General features: G+C 56.8%; 1 protein-coding gene across 1 annotated transcript in view; it reads left to right on the forward strand.

The window, feature by feature from the left end:
- The window catches only part of ARHGEF11 (Rho guanine nucleotide exchange factor 11), a 26,081-nt gene continuing 13,748 nt past the window's right edge, over positions 1-12,333 (forward strand). Inside the window, 10 exon segments of the mRNA XM_071726908.1 lie at positions 1-239; positions 8,111-8,202; positions 8,691-8,789; positions 9,930-9,979; positions 10,051-10,108; positions 10,695-10,873; positions 10,953-11,024; positions 11,759-11,878; positions 12,088-12,142; positions 12,216-12,292. Of these exon segments, the coding sequence (XP_071583009.1) occupies positions 208-239; positions 8,111-8,202; positions 8,691-8,789; positions 9,930-9,979; positions 10,051-10,108; positions 10,695-10,873; positions 10,953-11,024; positions 11,759-11,878; positions 12,088-12,142; positions 12,216-12,292 (834 nt within the window). The 5' untranslated portion in view covers positions 1-207.

Here is a 12,333-nt window from a genome sequence, read left to right on the forward strand (position 1 = left end):
GGAGGAGGGGGGGGGGGGGCGGCTGAACCGCGGCCGCCGCCGCTGCCGCCGCCGCAACGAGCAGAGCCCCGGGGCCCGGGAGATCAAGAGCGGAGCGGGGGGTCGGGCCCCGCCGAGGCCGCCGGAGCCGCCCGGGGATGGTGGCGGCCGGAGCGGGGCGGCGGCTCCCCGCGACCTGACCGCCGAGGGGCCGCGGGCCGAGGCACCATGAGCGTGCGGCCTCCGCAGGCCCTCGACAGGTACGGGGGGAGCGGGAGGGACCGTGGGGAAGCTGGGGCTGGGGGCGGACGGGGGACACGGGGGACACGGGGGGGGGGGGGGGGGGGGAGAGGTGTCAGCGGGGGAAGCGGGGCCCTGGGCGATCCCCCCTTCGTTTTACCCAGCCCGAGGAGAAAGCGGTGTTTTGGGGCTAAAGTCGGTGTTTTGGGGTAAAAGTCGGTGTTTTGGGGAGTGTGGGTGAGGGGGGTGTTGCTCAGCACTCCCCGCACCCCCACCCTGCTGCAGTGTCTGGGTCAGGGTTATGGGGTTTGGGTGTGTGTCCCCCTAAAAAAAACCCACACGGCAAAACCAAGTGGTGGGAAAATGGTGAAATTGGAAATGGGGGAAAAAAAAACCCAGTTCGGCCCCCCCCTCCCCGGTTTTAAATGTCCTTCCAGCAGGAGCATTTTGCCCTCAATTTTAACCTCTGTTTGCTGGGGTGGAAGGTGCACTGCTGGGGCATTACATCTTCCCTGGGGGTTCAGTTCCTTTCATCAAGATAATTAAGCACCAGCCGGATGTTTTCACCTTCCACCCCAAAAACGGGGAGCAAGCAGGGAGGGTCCTGCTTGTGTCTCCCCCCCCTTCTATCTCTGGGTGGTCCCAGGTGGGATGATGGAGGTAGCTACTAATTTAGGGGTGGGAATGGACACCCCTGCTCCTTAGGGGATGGGAAAGGGCTCCCCATTCCTCCATTCCCCTTGGACTCCTTTTGGCATTCCCCCCCCCCAAAAAAAAAAGCCCCAACTTGCTGCTTGTGATTTTGAGGTGACTTGAGAGATTGTGACTGCTCTGCCTCAAGGAGCTTCCCCAAGTCCCAGGGGCTCCTGTCCTGGAACCCTTGGTTCAGCCCCAAGGCTTGTGACAGCATCTCCTGTTCCTCACTGACCTCACTCATCCCATGGCTTTTTGCTGAACGCCAGGATTTCTTTCTGCTCCCTGTGCACCAGAAGACTCCAATTCCAGGGCTTGGCAGCAGTGCCATTGGCATCCTTGGCCAGTGGCAGCATTGAAGATGCCCAGCGTGGGCACCTGGTGCCTAAAGGTGGCTTAGTGGGCCCCCAGGATGTGCAGTGTATTCCCACACCCTCATCCTTTTGGCAGCAAGCCCTCCCGATGGATTTCTCCCGGTTTTGGAGAAAATTAGGTTTGTGCAAGGCAAGGACAGTGCTGGAGCAATCACCTTGCCACCATCTCCATCCCTCTAAATTGGAATCAACTGGAGAACCAGGCAGAAGATCAGTGCTGAGGCTCTGCCTGGAGCCCCTCTGGAGCAGCAATTAAGGAGCTGCTGAATTTTGCTGCCATGGTGGGTGAGGAAGCAGCAGGATCAGGTCCCAGCTGGGTGTTGGGGTGGGGACACAACGCCTGAGCCTCTTCGAGGAGGCATTACCGGGCTTAAGGCTTCTCTCTGCTCTTTAAATAGCTGCTGTCTCCTCTGCTCCTTAAGGTCAGGAGCCTGAAGTGCCCTGGGAGTCACTTGTTGCCAGGTGCCATGGCTTTTCAGTGACAAAAATGGCCACAGAATGGGTTAATGTGAGGATTTCCCCACCCCTCTTCTCCTGCAACCACTGATGGCTCTGAGGTGGGCACAGGGCTTGTGTCCGCTGGGCCCTCCAGCCCATTGGTATCCCAATTTGGCAGGGTCCCAGTACAAACCAGTACAGATCTTCCTCCTCTAGTGTCAGGAAGGAGTCGTGCAGCACCTGCCCAGCTGCAGGGTCCATGGGTTTTGTCCCAGCTTTCCATCCTCTGGTATTCCCACGATTCTAATTGTAGGATAAGCCTGAAGGGAGCCTGGAGGAAAGCATGAGAGCGACTGCCCCATAGCTCCACCACTGGGAAGAGCCGAGATCTTCCTCTCCATGGGGTTATTTAGGAGGAAAATTGGGGAGAAAACATCCCTTGGGGGTAGGTTATTCCATATCTGACTTGCGGCTCGCTGTCCCACACCCCAAAAAAGCACCCTGGGTGCTGGCCAAACCAGCTCTGCCACTCTGTGACACTGTTAATGATTACACTGCCCAGCACAGGGAGAGCTTGGGAGGGATTTGGAGCCTTCCTGAGGGGAGTTCAGATCCCAGCTCCCATTTTCCCCCTGCTGAACTTGCCCCCCCTCAGCCTGGGTTTCCTTGCAGATGTGGAGGGGGAAGGATGGATTCCTGGTGGGACTGCAGTGCTGCTGAGCTGGTCACTGCTGCCACACTTTAAAAATTGATGTAGCAGAGTTAGGTCTGCTAATTAAGATGTAAATAATTGCTCACCCCTTCCTCAACTCCCACAGCCCCTCTGTGCTCTTCCTCAGCTGGTCTCTGCCAGGCAGAGCCCTCCATCTCCATACTTTTTGGGGGGATAATCCTGCTTGGGAGCTCCCACAGCCCCATCCAGGAGCAGAACAGAGGTTGTTGAGGGTCTCCCTTTTTTTTTTTTTTTTTTGTTTGTTTGTTTGTTTGTTTGTTTGTTTTGCAGGGGAGAGAGTGGTGCAGGAGGAGCCTGGGCAGGCATCTCCACTCCAAAACCCAAGAAAATTTTGCATAACTGCCCTAAATCACAGCTGTCCCCATGCTCGGCCTCCGTTCCTCCCCATAGGGAATTGGCATTGCAAAAATTTGCAGCACACAGACAATTGGGAACATGGGGAATGGAGTCTGTGCCGTTAAACACCCAGGGCTCCTCCGCTTGATGTGTTAATTTTTTTTTTTTTTTTTTTATTATGCCCCCGCCCCTATTTAATTACAAGTCTTAATTTAAACAAAGCTTTTGTGAAATTCCCGCTCTGCTGCACTGAAGTTGCTGGAGGAATCTGGGGGGGATCACATCCAGTTTGCTGTGGTGTGTCCGTGGGACTTTGCATCTGATTTTCTCCCGGCCTCCTCCCGAGGGCTGCTGAGGCTCCCTTGGAAAAAAAACCCCATACCAACACCAAAAATAAGCAGAGAGAGAGAGGAAAAACCTTTGCTGCATAAATCCCATATGGATCCAGGATGACTCCAGCCTGGATTTGCGGGTGGCAGCTCAGGGTGGCTTGGCAGTGCCGTGGGGACACACTGGATTCCAGCGATGCCAAAGCCCTGGGGTGGGATCTGTGGTGATCCTGGTGCCTGGATGGTGGAGCCAGGCTCTTCCCGTGGGCTCCTGTGTCCTCTGCCAGCTGGGAGTGGGGAAGCTATTGTGGGAAAAGGCAAGAAGAAAACCAGATCTCCTGGGGGACAGCAGTGCAAGCTTCAGCTGCAGGCAGCCAAAGACGTCAGGAAATGTTGGGGGGTTTCCCCTCCCTCTTTCCTTTCCCACCTTTCCTTTCCTTTCGTTTTCCCATCCCTCACACCCAAAAGCAGACACTTCATCCTCAGCCTCCCCAGTGCAGCATCCTGCAGCAGCCCAGAGGAGCCTCAGACCCTGGGTCCCTCCCTCTGGAGAAGCAGCCAGCATTCCCAGGGGACAGCAGGGACGTCTGGGCCCCTTCCCAGGGGACAGGCAGCTGCTCCCTCAGGGATCAGCATTCCCAGGAGCTGCACATCCTCAGCACAGCCCCAGCTTTCTGCTGCAAAGCTGGAGTCACTCCAGCCAGGGCTGGACACGTTTTCCCTTGGCGAGGGGGAGGAGAGGAAGCTGATTTATTTATTTATTTACTTACTTACTTACTTACTTATTTATTTTTGGTACTTGAAATTCCTTCCTTCCTTCCCGTCCCTGGCATGCGGAACCGGCTTCAGGGTTTGGCATGGGGGGATGTCTGGGGCAATCCTGGGGCTGCCACATTGTCAGGAAGCAATGACTTAGTTGCCAGAGACATCACACCAAGATGATGCTGATTTCCTCCCCCCCCCCCCCCTTTTTTTTTTTTTTTTCCTCCATATTTATTTCTATATTTTTTGCACCTCTCCTGGCTGACAGGCTGGCACGTGGCCCCACCTGCCTCCCCATCCACTCCAAAAAGGTTTCCAGGAGTCTCTCTGCCACGTTCTGCCTCTTCACAAAACCTTTCCTGATTCCCTGGACCTGGAGTCTCAAAGAGCAAATGTTTGGGAAAAAGGAAAGCCCCTGATCTCAGAGAGAGCCTGGACCACTTAGAAGATTTGACCTCGAGTTCCTCTTTGAATCTTTCAATTGTGGCATTTGCTCTGCACGGGCTCCCAGGGCAGCAGTGCCCCTGTCTGCTCTGTGCAGGATTACTTGGTTTTCCTCCTTTGTTTTTCTTCTCTTGGCTCTGCCCACCTCCCTCTGGCTGGGAGCCTCTCATTCCCTTCTTCCATCCTACTCCCGTTGCAGGCAGAGCATCTTGCTCCTGTATTCCTGAAAATTCTCATGAAATTCTATTGATTTTATGATTCAAATAGCTGTGATTTAACCAGAAGCGGCCAAAATCAGGAAAAATAACTTTGCACATAGGATGTGCTGGTTTGGAGACTGTCACCAGGGCTGGGACTGGATGTTGCAAGGGCTCTGGAGTGACAATTTTTAGGAAAATCAGAGGAAAAACTGATCTTTCAGGAACTATCCCAGCTGGAAATGGGCGCTAGGGTCATGTCTCCATTGAGCTGGGAGCACTTGGTTTAAAAAGGCAAGTTTTGGTTCTACCTAAGTCAATTAGGAAGGAGATTATGCAAAGCTGAATTAAACACCTCTTTTAGACAGAGATAAGCCAGCACTGGCCTGGCTCCTTCCAGTGGGACAGAAATGGGATCCTGCCATGGAAAGGGGCTGGAAAGTCCCTGCATGGGGTTGGTGACTCCCAGCCAGGCAGTGAACAAGCTGAAGGAAGAAGCTTAATGAGTGTTTTAAGCCCTGGCATCTGGGGTGATGTGGAAGGAGAAGGAAGAGCTGATCTCTCCTTGTCCTGGATAAGTGGTGGGTCTGAGCTGCACCCAGTAATCCCATGGGGTTAATCCTGCACCCACCCTTCCACCAGAAAGGCTGCTGGTCCCCATCCCAGGCTGGTTCTGGGAGGGAGGGCACAGGTCCCAGCTCTGCTCTCAGCTCACAGGGAAGTTGTTGAGATGCTTCAGCCCTTGCAGAGCCCCAGTCCCTTTGTGCCAAGGTCCTGGTTTATCCCACGTATAAGGAAATTGGAGGCTGTGACAGAACAGCTGAGCAGGTGGAGTCTCCAGAAAGATCCTCTGGACAAAGTTAGTTGAGGAGTTTGTAAAGAAGCATTTATTGGAGTGGGGAAGGAGCCTGGGAGTCGTTCCACCCTGGGAGCCAATGATGGAGCTGTTTGGTTTATGGTGCTGTGGGCTCTGACTGCTGGAACCTCCAGCAGAAGGACATGGAGCTGCTGGAGCCATTCCAGAGGAGGTCCTGGAGCTGCTGGGAGGGCTGGAGCAGCTCTGGAGCCAGGGGGAGAGAGTTGGGGGTGTTGAGGCTGGAGAAGAGAAGGAGAAGGAGAAAAGGAGAAGGAGAAGGAGAAAAGGAGAAGGAGAAAAGGAGAAGGAGAAGAAGGAGAAGAGAAGGTTCTGGGGAGACCTTAGAGCACCTTCCAGTGCCTGAAGAGGCTCCAGGAAAAATGGGGAGGGACTTGGGACAAGGGCCTGGAGGGATGGGCTGAAGGTTATTTGCTTGAAATTGGAAAAGGGGAAATGTAAGTTGGCCATTAGGAAGAAATTCTTTGGGGTGAGGGTGCTGAGCCCCAGGTTGCCCCCAGAAGCTGTTGCTGCCCCGTCCCTGGCAGTGTTGGAGGTTGGATGGGGCTTGGAGCCCCTTGGGCTGTGGGAGGGGGGCACTCACCCCCTATGGCAGGGGTGGCACTGGGTGAGTTTTAAGGTCCCTCCAACCCCAAACCTTTTGGTGATTTCATGATTTTGCATCTCTAGGAGTGGTTTTAAGGAAGGGGAGACCCTTTTGCTTGGCCCCCACCAAGGCTTGAGAGTCTCCCCCGGTTTTGTCATCTTGTGTTGGGCTTCCTGTGCTGTTGATAGGTGATTGTGGGCAGGAGGGGCCTTGCCGGGGGGGACATTTGCCCAGGGGACACCCAGACTCTCAAGGGACAGTGTTGAGCATCAGTGCTTCCCCATCACCCAGAGGGAAGTGTAAAGCCCGAGGGGAGGATTTGCACCAGCAAAGGGCACCTCTATCCCAGCCTGGCCAGACCAGGTGTGTTGGGGGTGCTTTTGGGTGCCTTGAGGTGTTTTTGGTGGTTTTGGATGCCCCCACCCTCCCCAGGGGGTGTAATCTTGCAATCACCATGCTGTGTGTCACACCTCTGCCTCTCCATGTCTTTGTCTCCTCTTTCTGCCCCCCTGCCCATGCTGCCATCCTCTGGGTGTCCCTTGTGCCACCACCCCTCTGTCCCTCTCACCGACAGCCAGGGGGGCAGCAAGAGGCAGCCCCACCTGCCCAGGTAAGTGGGGTGGGGGCTGCTTCTGTTCTCATCTTGCACCCTGGCTCCATCCCTGGTGGCAGAGACCAAACATGCTCATCCCACCGGGAGAACCTTCATCTCCTCCTTGCTCTTCCCAACCTGCCTGTCCCTGTCCCTCTGCAGCAGATCTGGGCTTGGAGGGACAGGAGAGTCACAGAGATGGGCAGGGAAGTGGCAGCAGTGTCCAGGGCCCTCATTTTGGGGATGAAGCTGGGTTTGGAGGCACCAGAGGAGGAGTAAGGGTCAGGGGCTGCTCTGGTGACAGCTCATGGAATTCCAAAGCCCTGTTAGCTGGAAAATTAATATCAGGGCTAAAAGAAGAGCTTCTTCCATCACAGGGAGGTCAGAACAGCAAGGGAGAGAATTGTCCCCTCTGCTCTGCTCTGGGGACACCCCCTGGGGTAAAGCTGGGTCCAGCTCTGGGGTCCCCATCAGCAGGAGGACATGGAGCTGCTGGAGCCATTCCAGAGGAGGTCCTGGAGCTGCTGGGAGGGCTGGAGCAGCTCTGGAGCCAGGGGGAGAGAGTTGGGGGTGTTCAGGCTGGACAAGAGAAAGAGAAGAGAAGGTTCTGGGGAGACCTTAGAGCACCTCCCAGTGCCTGAAGGGGCTCCAGGAAAGATGGGGAGGGACTTGGGACAAGGGCCTGAAGGGATGGGCTGAAGGTTATTTGCTTTAAGTTGGAAAAGGGGAGATGTAGGCTGGCCATTAGGAAGAAATTCTTTGGGGTGAGGGTGCTGAGCCCCAGGTTGCCCCCAGAAGCTGTGGCTGCCCTATCCCTGGGAATGTTGGAGGTTGGATGGGGCTTGGAGCCCCCTGGGCTGGGGGAGGGGTCCCTGCCCATGGCAGGGGTGGCACTGGGTGAGCTTTAAGGTGTCCAACCCAAACCTTTTGGTGATTCTGTGTGCTGAGCCCCTTGAACACATTGAGACCCCCAGCCCCCCATCCAGGACCCAAATCCTTGCTGTGGGCCTGATGGGGCTCAGCAGGGGTGCAGGACCTTGCAGTAATGGTCCTTTCTGGCTTTCACTACTCCACTCTGTCTCTCCTTCCATCAGCCCCATTGCAGCCTGGTGAAGTCCTGCCTGTCCCTGCTGCTTGCCACATCTGTCCCCTCCCTTGCCACCTTTGTTGTGCTCTCCCCACTGCTCCTCCCTGCCAGGCACACCTGGGGGTCTTTGGATCCTGGCCCCTGGGAGAGACTTCACTGGGGGCTCTCCTAGAGCCCTGTGGTGAGGAAGGGGTAGGAGCTTTGTCCCAGGGTGGTTTGGGGACAGGAGGGATGGGCAGTGGTGGCTTGCCCATGCTGGCTGCTGTCTCCTTCAAGCTCCGTGCATGCTTGTCCTCCCCCCCCAGAAGGAGCCATGGCTGGAGGGTGGCTCTGTCCTGTTGTCCCTTGTCCCAGGTGTGGCTGCAGGATGGCTTTATCCCTGTCCCAGGCATGGCTGGAGGCTGTACCTGTCCCTCTGTCCCCATCCCTGTCCTCTCACCCCCCAGGTTGTCCACCCTGTCCTCCCTGGGGGATTCCTCAGCAGAGCGAAGGTCTCCGGGGCACCGCCGCCAGCCCTCCGACTCCTCCGAGACCACAGGTACCTCCTGCTGTCCCCTCCTCCACTTCTGCCCTCCAGGACCCCAGGGAGGAGGTGGCACATTGTCACCTGCCTTGCAGCATCCTGGGGGACAGGGTTCCTGTTCCCCTGAGCAGCACCCAGTGTCACCCAGCCAAGACCATCCCAACTGGGCCAGGGACAATGCTCCAGCTGTCCCCAGCCCTTCCCACCCTGCTCACACCCTGTTTTGGGGAGAAAGGGTCCCAGCAGGCACATCACACCTGGGGTTTGTAGGGTGAGAATCAATTAGCCATGTCCCAGGGGGCTGACTGCAGGGGCCACAGAATGAGGAAGGGGATTGTCCCCCTCTGCTCTGTTCTGCTCAGACTCACTGCAAGGGGTGGGACTGGATGATCTTGAAGGTCCCTCTAACCCAGACCAGTCCGTGCTTTTGCAGTGGCCCTCGAGCCCAGCTTTCACCTCCTGTGCTCCCAAAGTCACTGCCTGTGCCTGCTGTCCCTCCCCAGGTCTGGTCCAGCGTTGTGTCATCATCCAGAAGGACCAGCATGGCTTTGGCTTCACTGTCAGCGGGGACAGGGTTGTCCTGGTCCAGTCGGTGCGACCAGGTGAGGGGGGATGGAAGAGGCAGGAGAGACCTCGGGGCTCTTCTCACCCACACCAAGCCACTTTCCTTGGGCAAAATAATGGGGGGAGAGGGATTTTCCTTCCTAAACCTAAACCTTGCTGCAGGATGGGCAGGATTGCTGGGAGGGGGGGCAGGAAGGTGGATTTCCAACCCCAGGAGCTGCTGGGGGGGGAATGTTATTGGCAAGGTGGGGACTCCCTGTGATGTCCCTGGATAAACCCAGCTGTGGCTCCTCTTGGTGCTGCTGGAGATGCTGCCAGCTTGGGGTGTTGGTTTCTTTTTTTTTTTTTTTTTTTTTTTTTGCCATATAATGACTTTGCGGGGTGGCAGGGCTGGGAGCTGCAATTTAAATAGACAATGAGCTGCTTATTTTACAGCGGATGTTCCCACCTCCTCTCCCTTCCCCCCACAACTCTCCCCTGGAGCCAGAAAACCAGGAAGGACTCAGAACATAGCAAAGGGGAAAAGGCAATGAGTTTCAAGGGCAGATTTAATGCCTCTGTCCTGTCAGTGGGGCTGAGGGGGGAAGCCCTGGGGGGACAGGGATGAGGTCCCCAGGTGTAGGACCCCTCTCTCAGCCCAGTCCCAATCACAGAGTGTTAAATACCAAAGGAATCAAAGCAATCCACTCTGGGAGCTGGCTGCCATGTCCTGGACCCTTGGCTTGGAGCTGAACCTCCTGGAAATATTTTTCCTCTTGGTTTTGGCTTTAGGAAGAGGGAATTTTTAGTGGGTTCCAACCTCGGCAGCTTTGCTTTTGCATGGGGGTGGGGTGGAAGGCAGGGCAGGGCTGTTCCTCGTGGGACCCTCCTCCAGATCCAGGCTCGTTGTGGCTCTCAAGATGTGTCTAAGTCTACCCAGTTGGTGGAGTGAGAGGTTGGGGAGCCCCTTGTCCATCCCAAGATGAATGGAGAAGGTTGGGGGGAGCGGGATGTGTGCTGGGTGCTGTTTGCATGTAGCACCCAGGGCTTGGGCACCACCCTGGTGGTCCCCCTGTCCCCACCCTGGTGGGACAGATGGCACAGAATGTGCCAGGACTCCATGGGATGGGTGGGACAGGCATCCCTGGCTCCATCTGCTTACCCCCCAGCCCCTCCTGATGCCTCTCTCTCCTTGGCAGGGGGAGCAGCCATGAGAGCTGGGGTACAGGAGGGGGACCGGATAGTCAAGGTGAGCACCCCTGGCTGCCCCCCACCCTGCTGCCCCTCACCAGCCTGCCTGACCCCTTCTGTCCTCTCCAGGTGAACGGCACCATGGTGACCAACAGCTCGCACCTCGAAGTGGTGAAGTTAATCAAGTGTGAGTTTGGCCAGGGGTGCTGTGGTGGCTTCTTCCTCACCTCCCCTCCCCAGCCTGGGAGGCACTGGGATCCCACCCTGGGAAAAGATAAAAATCCATGGTTCTGGAGCACAGAGCTTCTGAGGAGCATCTGAGGGCCCTGTGGGTGCTGATCCTGGAGCAGAGGAGGCTGAGGGGAGACCTTCTGGCTCTCTGCAACCCCCTGAGAGGAGGTTGGAGCCAGGGGGGGTCAGGCTCTGCTCCCAAGGAACAAGGGATGGGACAAGAGCAACTTTTGGCACAACTCCAGTGGTGCCAGGGGAGGTTTAGGTTGGAGGTGGGGAAGAATTTCTCCCTGGAAAGGGTTGTCAGGGCCTGGCCCAGGCTGCCCAGGGCAGGGCTGGAGTCCCCATCATGGGGGGAGGGGTTGGACTGGGTGATCTGAAAGGGCTTTTCCAGCCAGAAACATTCCATGTTTCGATGCTCCCTCTAATTGTCCACAGGGTGGCACTCACTGCAGTGCAAAAGGGACAGGGACATGGACGTGGGATTTTTTGACCACCACCACTCTTCTCACCTTCCCTCCTGCACTCTTGAACTTTTCCAGCTGGTGCCTACGTCGCTCTGACCCTCCTGGGCTCCCCCCACTCCTCCGTGGGGCTCTCCAGTTCTCAGCCAGATGTCACCGTGGCCGGGGGTCCCTGTGCCACCCCCACCTGCCCCCTGCCACCTCCCCCACCTCCTCTCCCACCACCCCAGCGCATCACGGACCCCAAGCCCCTCCAGGTACCCCAGGGTGCTGGGTGGGGGCACGGAGAGGGGGCCAGGCAGGGAACAGCAAAGCTCATCCCCTTTCTCTTTGCAGGACCCTGAGGTGCAGAAGCATGCAACGCAGATCCTGCGGAACATGCTGCGTCAGGAGGAGGCAGAGTTACAGGTATGGGGTGACCTTGGTGCTATCTCTGTCCTCTTCTGGTCCCCTCCCTACCCCAGGGATCTCTTGGCCCTCAGCCTGTTGTCCCAGGCAGCCTGCTCAGCCCTGTTTCCCCATGGGACTGGGGGTGTTTGGGCTGCTGGGGGTGTCTCCTCTTTCCTTTTTCGGTCAAGCATTTGGATGGGCTGCCCAGGTTGGTGGTGGAGTCTCCATCCCTGGTGGGTTCACATCTACACAGACATGGCACCAGGGGACACGATTTAGTTGGGTTGACAGTTGGACTTGATAATCTTAGAGGTCTTTTCCAACTTTAATGATTCTGTGGCCTTTAAGGTGGCTTCCCCACCTGTGGAGATGTTCAAGGTCAGGTTTGATGGGGCTTGGAGCAGCCTGGTCCTAGTGGGAGGTGTCCCTGCCCATGGTTGACTGGATAATCTTGAGATGCTAGAATCATGGAATGTTTTGTGTTGGAAGGGGTCTTAAAGACCATCTAGATGATCCCCTTGATGACTGGATATTAGCAATAATTTCTACACTGGAAGAGTGGTGAAGCATCAGGACAGGCTGCCCAGGGCAGGGGTGGAGTCACAATCCCTGGAGGCGTTCAGAGAAGATGCAGATGTGGCTCTTGGGGCTGTGGTTGCATGGGCACAGTGAGGCTGGGTTGCCAGGTGGACTTGGTGACCTTTAAGAACTTTCACCACCTTTTCTGTGCTTCTTTGGTCCTCTGGGCTCAGCGTTTCTGTGAAGCCTACAGCCGGAACCCTGCCAGCGCCGTGGAGGAGCAGATCGAGGGCGCGCGGCGGCGAGTCAGCCAACTGCAGCTCAAGATCCTGCAGGAGACCGGGGGCTCCCTTGTATGTGGGATTCTGGGGGTCTCCCCCCAGCTTTGGGGGTCCCGTTGTCCTCCTGGCTCCCTCCAGTCCTGGGGAGACCCTCCCAAGGGGGTGGGGAGAGCAGTGGCAGCATCCCTGGTTTCTCCTGCTGGGCAGTGCTGCAGCTGGGACGTCCCTCGCCCCCTGCCCGGGTGTCCCTGGGTGCTGTGTGACACCTCCCTGTCTTGCAGGACTTGGGGCGGCTGGGCAGTGACTCTGGCTTGGTGGGCTTCAGGGTGATGGAAGGTGAGTTGAGGCAGTGGTCCGGGCTGTCCCCTGTGTCCCCAGATACAGAGGTCAGTCCCTTCTTTGTTCCCAGGACGCCTGTCCCTCGACTCGCAGGATGGTGACACTGGGTTGGAGGCTGGGACAGAGCGGTTCCCCTCTGGGACTGAGGTGAGAGCAAGGAATTTCTCCCTCAGATCTCATCACAATCT

The sequence above is a fragment of the Heliangelus exortis genome, chromosome 27 (genome assembly GCF_036169615.1).
Source record: "Heliangelus exortis chromosome 27, bHelExo1.hap1, whole genome shotgun sequence".
Lineage (NCBI taxonomy): Eukaryota > Metazoa > Chordata > Aves > Apodiformes > Trochilidae > Heliangelus > Heliangelus exortis.